This window comes from Struthio camelus, chromosome 1 (genome assembly GCF_040807025.1).
Source record: "Struthio camelus isolate bStrCam1 chromosome 1, bStrCam1.hap1, whole genome shotgun sequence".
NCBI classification, from domain to species: Eukaryota; Metazoa; Chordata; class Aves; order Struthioniformes; family Struthionidae; genus Struthio; species Struthio camelus.
Window position 1 is genome coordinate 17996284 of NC_090942.1, and position 12282 is coordinate 18008565.

General features: G+C 39.9%; 1 protein-coding gene across 5 annotated transcripts in view; it reads right to left on the reverse strand.

Annotated features, from left to right (window-relative positions):
- Positions 1 to 12282, reverse strand: part of CERK (ceramide kinase) — a 50166-nt gene extending 37884 nt beyond the window's left edge. The window contains exons 1-4 of one of the 5 annotated variants that reach the window (XM_068931038.1): positions 11270 to 11557; positions 10523 to 10667; positions 2567 to 2680; positions 1306 to 1428 (exon numbers count right to left, since the gene is read on the reverse strand). In XM_068931038.1, the coding sequence (XP_068787139.1) occupies positions 1306 to 1428; positions 2567 to 2680; positions 10523 to 10538 (253 nt within the window). In that variant the 5' untranslated portion in view covers positions 10539 to 10667; positions 11270 to 11557. Of the gene's footprint in view, positions 1 to 1305; positions 1429 to 2566; positions 2681 to 10348; positions 10498 to 10522; positions 10668 to 11269; positions 11558 to 11993 lie in introns of those variants that run through there. The other 4 variants (XM_068931010.1, XM_068931018.1, XM_068931048.1 and 1 more) reach the window with 4 other exon arrangements.

The window sequence follows — 12282 nt, forward strand, 5'->3', positions numbered from 1 at the left end:
TACAGCAGAACACTTTTTGTTAAGTATCTACATCTGGCTTGCATCTAGAGGCCCTTTCAGTATCAGTATTGTATTAGGTTCTGCACAAAACACTCACATAAAAAAAAAAGTTTAACCTTTAAATCTGATTTCACTTTTAACTGTAAACGTGAACAAGATGCAAAAAACTGGGAAACAGGAACTGTTGCCAAATTCTCTGCTGCTTAAAATTGTGATATTTGGAAGAGTGGGCAGAAACAGAGGAAAAGACCATTTTAAATTGCATTACACGTTGCTAATTTATGAAATTTGGGTATGTATTGTTGACAGGGCCCTGAGTGCACTGATAGGCCTTAATTACCCTGACCAGCATCAGGTGGAACCTCCATCCATGTACACACTGCCCATAGGTCTGGGGGCTCCATCTAAGATTAGGCCTGGGCTTCTGTCCTTGCCTGAGCTATGTTTTAGGTGTATCTGCCTCCAGTGCTGTTTCTGGCCCTGTCTCTTAGATGAGCCTCAGACCCACATTGTAGGTAGCTTGTCTCTAATTCTGTCTCCAGCTGCTCCTGACTGGCCTCCCTGGACCCAATTACTTTACCTTGTCTTGAGTTTTCAACAGGACTTTTCGCTATCCACATGCCTGCTCTGATGCAGTAGGACTGCACCTTGATCAGTGAGGGCACCGCCTGCGTGGTCCTCACCCTCAGCTTGCCTTCCCTAGTGGAGCTGCCCTGCTCCTGCTCTTCCCTAACATGGGCAAGGGTATTTCTTTCAGGAAGAACTCCTGCAAAACTCCTTTCAAGCCTTCCAAGAAGTAAATGTTCCCATTATCCACTTTCAGGACTCTCATTTACTACATAAGGTATACTACTGGCAGGAAAGAGTGGAAAAGGGATGCAAACACACAGGAAGTTGTGCATTTATCTTACAGTTGCTACAACCCTAGTCCTTCAATCTCTAGAGGACCTCAGATCTCTGAGTTTACATCTGCTCTTTACTTCCTCCAAAGCTAAAATCCATTAAAACCTCCGCTAAGCTTCCAGCATGTCCTTATTTTGTGAGACTAATTTGCCTCTGTGAAATAGGTACAAGAAACCCATAGCCCCGATCGATTACAATAAGAGTCACTTAGTACAGCTTAAAGACATACAAGTGCGAAATATTGGCAACAAGACTGAGACACTTCAACTCCCAACTTCCTTACCTTTTGAACATGAGCTGGTCTTAAGAGTTCAAAAAGAAGCAGATATATCAAAACAATCTTAACTCATGTACATGCCTGGAAAATTACGCTGTAAATTTTCGTAACTTAGTCAAACTTACTCTGCAATTCAAGTAATTCTTTCAGTGCCTGTATCCACTGGTTACACAACTGCTCGTCAACACACCAAAATGTCACGTCACTACACCGCCAGCGGTGATTTCGGGCTTTTTTCACATAATACACTATTAAAAATAATAACAACAATAAAATAGTAGGACAAGTAAACAAAACGAGAATGCCATATTTTCTGTATTTTCTCTGTGAAATGACAAATGCATTTCAAAATTATCTTTGGGAAAAAACAAAAGGTAATTAACCCCCTCTGCACATTTCTGCAAATGATAGAAGCATTCAGAGAATGAACAAGACAACATCCATAAATAACAAATATTTAAGCATATATGAAAGCACTCATTTTATCTTTTTAACCTTATAGCAAACACATAAACGCTTAGTTTTAAATCAAATATGATCCATCTTCCTTACACTGATCACATAGATATGCAAAAACTAAGCTTATATATTCCTTTAAGCATATGAAATAAAGTCTGCAATGTCTATATAATACAAAAGACCATGAGCTTAAGAGGATAAGGCAAGCCCTTGCATCAGCTTCAATGTAGTTTACAGACCAGGGTGAATTTAACTTCATGAAGCTGAACTTTGAGAGTGTGCAAGAAAATTCCAACTCTTTCTTAACAACTAGGCTGATGAGACAGGAAGAACTTTTACTTTTCCATCCCAAGTATCACCAGTCATCATAACCGGAAGGACTAAATGTGAAGAAAGTATGCTACAGCATACACCTTTGACAGGGCAGCGTTCATTTTTTCCCAGCTTTGCAAGCACAGACGTCACCACTGTTTCACAACAACAATCAGAATAATATTGTTGGCACTTTGTTGTAAGAATGTAGTCAACAACACAAAGAACTTTCACACATACACATTCTGATGGTTAGGGATAACAAAAAAATAAATAAATAATGAAAAGGGACTGATTTTCCCAGTCTCTCTTTTCTGATTTTCTAATTGAGCAGTAGAAATTAATTATCCTACTCTAGATTCATTTAGCAGCACAAATGTAGAGACAGGTTAGCACATAATTATATAACCAAACACAGCATGAGTTCTGAAAGCAAGAGTTTCTTCTCTTTTCTTTTTTAAACTAAAGGGCTTTAAATAGTATACTGATATTTTTACACATCAGTTCCGTTAAAAAAAAAATACTCTCTCTAAAGATTCCTCTTGTACTTGAGCCCCTGCAAAAATATCTCCAACAAAATAATTAGCACAAGCATCCTGAGACTAGCTGCCTTACCTGTGAAAGCATGTGGCTTTGCCATTTTTTGCCATTTGCCACTATTACGCTGTTTCTTGTTAAAATCAGTTTCTTCTACAGCAATTATCTCAGATGCTGGTACAAAACAGTTTTCTGTATGAACACAAGATCCTACGCATTAACACCTTAAAATAGCATCAGAATGCTTATTTTTACATATAACATAGTATAGACATACAATTAAAGCAGATGCTTATTAAGCACAACCAAGAGCACAAAAAGAAATCTGCTGAGTATTTACAATTTTTTTTGCCTTTACGCAAAGCACATTACCCATAACCACCTACGTATTACCTCAATTACTGTTTAAAACGTCTGTGATTTCTGAGAAAGCTAGTTATTTTGAGTATGAGAACGTTTTTGCACGAAAGCAAAAACCGGGAGGAAGACTGCCCCTTATCCAGATATTCAATAGCGAACAGCACAAGCTTTTCAAAAGAAGGTGCAACTAAATCTAGTGACAGAGTGACTACAGAAGCTATTTGTTATTCCCAAGAATGTAGCTGGCTTATGAAAGAAAGACATTCATATAGATTCTTGAGGCCTAGTAAGCTTTTAAATCTTATTCTAGGCATTATGATTATGTGCTGCTAAAAATATTTCCCTTGAATTAACTTAAAAACTATTGTTTTCCAGAATTAAAGGTCTCTTGCTCTTATACTATGAAAGAATTTCCTCCATTCTCAATCTTTTTTCCCTGTCATGGTCCCTCAACACACTCTCAGTCTTCCTAACCTCTTTCAAACTGAGCTTTTTTTTTTTTTTTTTTTTAAATTTTTCCTCCTTTTTTCCCACTACTGATTTCAAAATTCCTCTGTTTCCACCTTAAATACTCCAGTCACCTTATCTCAAAAAAACAAAGTGAAACTGAAAACATATGCCATATATTTACATAAAAGTTAGTGCATGTATATACATAATATTTCTATATTAGAGATACATTGAAACCAAACAGTAATACTTTTGTTACTGGGTTCTATTCTATATTTCATCTTTCTCACCACTGCAGGAGTACCACGGTGGTGGAGAGGAATGTAAGAGAAGTAAGATTTTTTTCACGACCTCTTCACAGTGATGAATATAATTCATTTGTTACTAGTTCAAATTGTTTTTCCCCTTCCACTTTATTAGTTTTAGTCAACAGACATACTGAGTTGCTATGTACTGGCATATCCTGTTGGCAGTCAGCAGACTAACCAAGCATGTTTTTTCCTTCATAGGCGTTTTACTATTTTACTTAATGCATATTCCTTTTGGAATTTTATCCTCCAAGACTTTTTAAGCTTGATTCCAAAGAAACACCTAGTAGTCTCCCAGCTTTACACTGACCTCATTTATGACTACCTTCTTCTAGGAATCTGGCTGTATTCAAATACTGATAACTACTTAAGAAACAAATATCAGCTGATATTAATTGCATTTACTATACTTAAAGCATGACAGGAAGATGTAGCAGTGACAGTATCTCCTGATAAAGATCCAAGAGCAGAAACTAACTCACTAGAACTTTTACACACATGCACACACACATTTCATACATATATACTGCACACACACACACACATTTTATACATATACATATGTATGGCTACATCAAGTATTTAATGTTGGACATTAACAATTAACTGACCTTCCTGACATACAGAGAAAAGATCTGCTCATTTCATGGGCTCTCAGCATGCTTATCCACTTATCCAAGGAAAAAATGCAGAACAGAGAAGGAATGTAAAACTAACAGAAGGGTACAGTTTGTTTAACCTTTCTTTTCTAGAATTGCTTTTATTTCTTATTTTTCTATTGGCTATGCCACCTACCCATACGTCAGAATATGAAAGAAAGCTTTGTTGCATTTATAAAGATTGCACTTTAATGATACTTCATTTTGATATTGCTCACAGATATGCTATGAAAGTAAGAAATTACATTTAGATCAAAATTTAAATGACAGTGTCGTAATGAACATTTTGGGAAAGAGTTTTCTGTACTGGATACTTATCAGCACATGCATGCTAGGAGCAGAAACAGAAGTCATACTGTTTTGTTATGCATTTTCTGTATAGTAAAGAGATAGCTGTCCAATCCCACAAATAGATTAAAAACATTTTCGAATTAGTATCACTGAAAGCATTTATTTGGAATGTATATTAGATAGCTTATGTTAACAACCCTAGACCTTGAAACCAGCAACAGTTTTACTAAGCTCTTCTAGTTCTTCAGGTACGTTCTCTCTCCGAGAAACACATCATTACTAAAGCCCTATTCTTCCAACTAATCTTTTCACTGATGCGGCAAAAAAGTAAAGGTAAATGCATGGATTTAGTTAAATTCATGCTTTTTTTTTTCTTTTTTTAATCTTAAGCCATGAGAGTTATATGTCCCTGAAAAAAAGATTCCTGAACATGAGAAGCATGATCTCATCTTCCCTCAGTAAATCGCACAGGTTTGGTGAAAGTCTCTGAGATATTTCTGTTCAATGAATGTAAGCCATAAGGCCCCTCAGTACTACCTGATACTATACAAGCATCAAGCAACTCCACTGCCCTGACAGAGTTCTCCAATTTTAAGCTAGTCAAAAAACTCACACTCCTTAATACAGTAATTGCACGGGGCTGAAAAATATGCAAAGCCATCTCAAATATGTTATTTGGAACATTCCCTACAGCATATAAAAACTAAACTTGGATGTAACGGCATTTGTGTTTGGATAGAGCTTAAGAATTTCCATCAACCCAAACATGACTCCTACTGTTTGACTTAAGTTATACTGTATATTGTTTTATTGGCAAGTAAGCAAACTACTTAGTCCCTCCCTTCCCTTTGCCCCCAAAAGGGGGGAGTTTCCCATCAAGAAACCAAATACAGACCCACAATAGAAGCAGCAAAATTCTGCTCCTGTAAACATAATGCCCTCATCTGTCAACCGTCACGTGGTATCATGGCCAAAACTGATCCCGTAAAAGTAACTGAAAGGTCTATCCCTCCCTCTCTTTTGAGAAGCTGTCAAGGTTAATGTACTGTACTAATTATACTTCTTTTCCTACATCTATTCCCCTAGCATTAACCCTATTATCAAGTAGCATGAACCATTTCTTTCTGTGTTTTGGCATACTTGGTGTTTGCCTTTATGAGTTTCTCCTAAAATGTGGAAAACTTTATTTCTACTTTTATAACGAACTATACTGACACCAGCACTACTTGGTCAATAGTAATGAAAAAAGTTGAACTATGAGCACAAACCACACCAAATAATTTTACTTGGCTTCGTATGATGCACTCAACCGCATAGCACACGGCAGAATCCTATGCAAAACTCCAGGCAAAATACCACTCATCCCTCCCCCACCAATATACAGACCTAGATTAAAGAGAGAGAGTTTCAAGCTCAGAAATGCTGAACTACAGTGCAAATTTCTCAGACTTAATCTTCTCAAAGAACTATATACATCTGACAAATGTTTTCATGTCTCACCTTGTTCAATAGCTAACATAAACAACACGCTAAACAGAACAGTGAGTTGTAAAGTCAGAGCAGTTGAATGGAGAGGCACGGCAGAAGAAAAAAAATCCACAGACCACAATGGGCAGACAACAACCATCCCAGTACACTGGTTCTGCCAGTCATCACTAGCTGAAGTTCCAGGTCACAGTGCTTTACAGTGTCTTCACAGACACTTTTCTTGAAGTGCAAACTGATAGAGTTGCAAAATATTGTGTTAGATGCATAATACTATTTTCCCCACACTTGCTTGCCCAAGCAAGTGAGTAAAAATAAAACAAACAAAAACCACACAAATACATGGTAAGCACACTAACAATGGATCTTCCTTGCGAAAAGGGGAATTCGCAGGTGTGAAGTGTGTTTTCATGTGCAAGAGAGGCTTTTCAGTGTGCCATGCCTGCATGCAATTCCCACGGAACATTTCTCAGTTTACGAGTAAACTCATTCAGAATCCAAGTCAAGATCTATTCAGCTTTGTTCATTCATCACTGCCAGCCGCTAACCCCATAAGCCAAATTCCCCTCTCAGAAATGTACTAACTCAGCACGCAATAGCATAAAAACACCTCTGATCACCACGGCAGGCAGAAAAGTTTAGTTCGTTCTCAGCCCCATTACTACATCGACAATCAGAATTAAATTAATTATTAGCCTAATCTTGTGACTTAAAAATATGAATGATTAAACAGCTTGGGTTCAGACTTAAAGAAAAAGTATTTCTAACAACAAATGCAAGTGTCAAGGGAACTCTTTTTCGGTCACTCTGAGGATTAATTTACTTTTATAGATTTCAGGAACAGTAAGTTACCAAAGTTTAAGCTTTCCCTTCATCTAAAAGCAAGGGAGAGAGGAGAGGGGAAAAAAAAAAAAAAAGCTTTCCATCAGAAGGTACATTGCGTTGTGTTGACCATACACTAGAGAAAGCTGTGTCTAGTAAAAAGCAGAATGAGAGAAGATGGTGTATAAGGAAACACAGCATGACTCCAGAGAATTCACATCCTTGGAAAACATTTTTTTGGGGGGAAAAAAAAGTCATGTGAATAAACGATTTCATTCAAAACTGGGGGGGGGGGCGGGACACAGACACCCACAGCTGAAGGCCATGATCTCACAAAATACAACCATGTATGATAGTGAACTCTTTCTTTTCAATGAATCCTTATGAACCAAGTCAGTTCCCGATATGATCGGACACATAGTTGCTACTGCATTTCACATATTAACTACTGAATAGTCTCCTGCTTTTTTTAATTTCCAAATTAAACCTCTCTAACTCAACTACGAATATTTCAATAGCAAAGCAAAAAGTTACTTAACAAGATGCACATGCTCACCATTAAGGGGAAAAAAAAAAACACACGTAGAAAACCACGCGTTTGTTAACGTTGCGTGCATCTATATTTAAATAATATATTTTCCAGTGAAAGAAAAAATGAATTCTAGAGCTGTTGTCCTTCACATCCTACCAGCACAGTGTAATCATTAGAATCGCCTAGAGAAGAACCTGGTTCAGATTTCTGTACAAGCTTGTCAACTGGGAACAACTGATGCAAGATACTCTTTGACTGAGTACATGCCAACATATTACAGGTGCTGCACAGACCTTGTTCCCAAGCAGGTACATCTTCTCTATCTCTGTACAATATTGCAAACTAAGCACTGTTTAGAATCCACAACTTCAGAATGGCATCAGAGAGCCTTGTTAGTACTAGTGCTGAGACTAGTGACCAGGCAACGAGCCCGGGGTAAAGGGATGTCAGCAGCAGTCCCAAAGAAGTGTTGCAAGAGAAGCAAGATGGCTCAGTTGTACAACACTGCATACTTCCTCAAGTGGCCGGTTTTTGTTTGGTGGGGGAGGGAGGAGAGCGGGAGAAGAGGGGTTGAGGGAGGAGAACGTGAAGAGAGAAATAGAAGGTTTAAAACAAAGCACACAGAATAAGTGAAGGCATACTGTGCAGTGCCTAGTTCAGCCATTCCCTTCATGCTTCTACTTTACAACTGAAAATCAGAAAAATGACAGAGAAGCCCATTTGGTATTTGTGATCACTCAGTGCTAGACATAATGCAATCTTAGCTAAGACTTCTAAGTACCCCTAAATACATATGTACAATATATAATCTTCTATCAAATTTGGCACACAAGTTTTTCAAGGGGTTACTCCAGAAAAACTGATTGTGGCATCAATAGGAGGAAACAGAACAACTGATTAGCCCAGCTTTGCACAAGCTATTTATGATTAACAACTAAATCTCATGATGTGTGTTTCAACGTTGAAGAAAGTTCTTTAGAATACTTGAAGACGTGTGTAAAAAGGAAAGGTGTATAGCTAAAAGTAATGGAGAAAAAACATGAAGAATTTGAGACAAAGTTTTTCCCTGTAAGTTCAGACAAGTCTAACAGAGAAAAGCCTCTTAAGGGAAGTGGGAGCCTCATTACACTGCAGAGAGCACTTGAAAATATGATTCTATTAAATAAGATCCAGCAGGAGGAAGGGAAATAAACAATACTTTGGATTTAAGGTTTTATAAACATACCACGACTTGAACAAACCTGTTAAAATCTGGTTATTGTTGGCATTTTCCCAATGTTTGCACTAAAAATAATTCTGCTGAATTAACACTTTTCTTCACAAAAGGCATTTTGACAGAATGGATTTTCAAAAACTATTTTAATATTTTCACGCAAAGATGAGAAACCACAGGAATCCCCCCCTACTCCACAAAACTACATTTTTCTGGACAGCAGAGCAAGGTCCTTACCGTCTCCTCTCTGTTCTTGAATTTGGACGCGATAGAGAAAGGCAAGTATTTCAGCACTTTTATAATAACTCACTATGGCTCCAGTTTCCTATCTGTGCAAGTATGAAAATCATGGCAATACGTATACACCAAAATATTTTACCCACGTGGCTAAATTCCAGACAGTAATGAATACTTAGAGGATAAGTAACTCACCAAGTTGTTCAGTTTAAAGAAGATTGTTTCACTGTAATAACTACATATTAAATAAAAAAATAGAATTTTTATACTGCATAATTAAGTGTATTTAGGCATATTGTACAACAGTCACATAGTCAAAGGCCAAACGATAGAAAGATCTCAATCTTGGTCAAGCTACACCTCTTAAATTATATGCTTCCAACTAACCATCTTCTATATTATAAAGTATATTTATATGCCATCATTCAAGCCGCTCGTATTTCCAAAAATATTTGTAGAGAACACATTGAACTGTCCCGGGTCTCAAAAAGAGCTGACAGACAACAGAGCAGTAATATAACACTGAGATGCTATTAAAACACCAGTACAGGAAACATGTACTAAATCAGAGAATTAAGAAGAAGATATATATCCTTGTATTGCTCTCTAGATAAATTGTATTTTTGCCTCCAGAACACTCAAACGTTTCTCTTTTTTCTCCCACCCTCCCGTTTCTCTTCTGATTCCACTTCATATTTTCTAAAGTCTTATAAATAGCTACGTTACAGGACAGTAGCCACACTCAGTAACCAGGCTTGCCACCTCAGGAACCTCCAGCTTGGTGGGTATTGCTTCAGAAACCATTTCAAAGAGAGGCTAGCTTAATACGTTCCTCTTCTTTTCTACCATTACCACCACCCGCATCTACTTTGGAACAGCCTTCAGACCAGGCTTCAGACCAGGCTTCAGTTTGGCCAACCAGGAATAAATTAAGAAAATTTACTCACAAGCAGGTGTAACAATGGCAATAGGGCTTGTGGGATTTTGTGGCAGCGTTTCAGGGTCTGAAAAACCATTGTGCAGCAGAACGCAGTTGCCACTCAGCTCAGCCTGGCCCCCATGTCAGTCAATTAGTAACTCCGGAGAGCCATGTTTAGAAAGACTTTACAAAATCCAACAGTACTCTCTCCAAAGCAAGGATTACTTTGCCTAACGGGAGCAACTCTCGCAAAAAGGCTTAGAAACGTTGTTTTTTAAATTCAAGATTCAGGTAGCTTTGTCTAGACTCATTTATTTACAAAAGTATATAGCTTATTTTTCAGAACTATATACTAAGCTCAGCAGAATTAAAAAGCTAATTCTTTGGAGTCGTAAGTTCATTTAGTTGAGCAACTAAAGTTTAGAACTTTGAAATAATTTTCAGCAATACTGATGAAAAGAATTAGAGTACATCAGAGTGTATACACACAATAGCAAGGGAACGATAATAAAATACTGTTTTATGTTATCAAGAATTAGAAGAGAATTATTTAAAGAATTAACACATGATGACTTTTTAGTTACCTAAGACTTTGATGTGGCAGTCTACATATGTTCCGGGCTCTTCCTTTTCTCTTTCACTCCCTCCTCTTTTTCAAAAAGCCTCAAGTCATTAAGGTAGTCCAATAAAAACAGGAAAATATTTAAGAAAAATAAGTGGTAAGAGGGGAATGGCTATTTAACTGTCTGGGAACTTGCCTGAGACCGGAGACATCTACATTCAACCTTTCTCTGATAAACTTCTAGCCAACCTTTCTATCATTCACTTAGTTTTTCTTTCTCCGCCTCAGTTCCTCCACCTCTAAAATGGAGATGACAGCAGTTTCTCGCTCAACAGCAGCTGCTGTGAAAAGAAGGACACGAAACATTTTCATATGTTCACATACAATGCTGATACAGCTATGTAAATAATAGAAAGAATAACTATTTAAGAATCCACAGACTCAAAGAATCTGATGAAATAACACTTAAAAGGTGGCACTTGTATACTTCATGCACGTAAGTTCCCAGAAGTTATCCTGAAATTTTGTCAGGTACTTTCCTTTCAGTGGTACTCTCTCCCACGTGCAATTTTGTAAGTAAGCACTTTTCAGATTGCACAAATGGGGAACCATAAACAATTCTGTTACCACATAACAAACCATTAGCCTGTATTTAATGTTTCTAAACAGGATCTCACAGAAGTTAAACTTTCTTTGGAAAGTTATATGAGCTCTTTCAGTAGGCAAATAGCTTTAAAAATAACCTATTTTAAAAGATAATAAGCACCTGAAACACTACCTCAGTATGAAAGTGGTTTTTAATCATAAGTCAGTCATGTAACTAAAAAAGTCATTTTAAAAGTTCTAGAAGTATCTGCTAAAATTAACCTAAATACAGCATTAAAAACTTTATGCTGCCACATACTAACATTGCCAGGAAACAAGAGGGTTAAATTACACTAACCAGTGCTTTTGCCGTTCAGCTACAGGGACAAGTTTCCTCCCTTTGTGATCAAAAGGGCATTCTTAGACCACAGGCTTAAACTGCGTTCTCTGAAAAATAAGCATCTTACTGCGCTCACATGTAAGGTCTAAGCTCATCATGACTAGTCTTCATCTTTGCTCTGAACTGCAAAAGCTGGTTAATCGGCTGATAGGCTCAGCACAGCCGGCTGCCCATACGGGACGGCTTTGCCATTATTTTGCCCGTGGGTGGTTACAGCTCGCTCCATCACCCCTCACCGGCGGACTCTGAACCCTGTTGTTAAGAGGCCTCCGGTCGGGCTGAGTAATCAGCGCCTTTCCTTCAGGAGAGAAAAGGGCACCTGAGCACACCCAGCAGGCAGCCCGAACGGAAAACCGGCCGCGCACCACCAGCACCTGCGACACCCGGCGGCGGCAGGAGCCTCCCCGGGGCCAGGAAAGAAGGGGCAAGGCCGCGGCTGGCACCCTTGAGCCGATACGTGCTTTCCAGCCGCGCTGACTGCCGCGGAACTCCGAGCCCTCGCATCGATTTCACACGACAAGCCGCTCTCGGGCAGCGCAGACTCGCGGCAGGACGCGGCACCCGCCCCCCCCTCCCCGCAGGCCGCCCCGGCGCGAGGCGCGGCAGGTGCGCTAACGGCCGCCGCCGCCGCCGCCGCCGCCGCCGCCGCGCCCCTCCCCCCGCCCGGCCCGGCCCCACTCACCGCCGCCGCCGCCGCGCCGCGGCGGGCGCGGGTGGCGCCAGGCCAGCAGCCCCCGCTCCTCGTCCAGGGTGACCTCGCAGGAGCGCTGCCCCAGCGCCAGCGAGGAAACCAGCCGGCGCCGCCGGCCGCCCGGCGGCTGCTCCATGGCCAACCCCGAGCCCGGGCCCGGCCAAACCCGCTACCGCATGGCCCGCGGAGGCGGCGCCCCGCCGCCCGGCCGCGACGGGGCGAGCCCGGCAGCTAGCTAACAGCGCCCCGCGTCCGCCGCTGGCCGGCCTGCGCCCGAGGC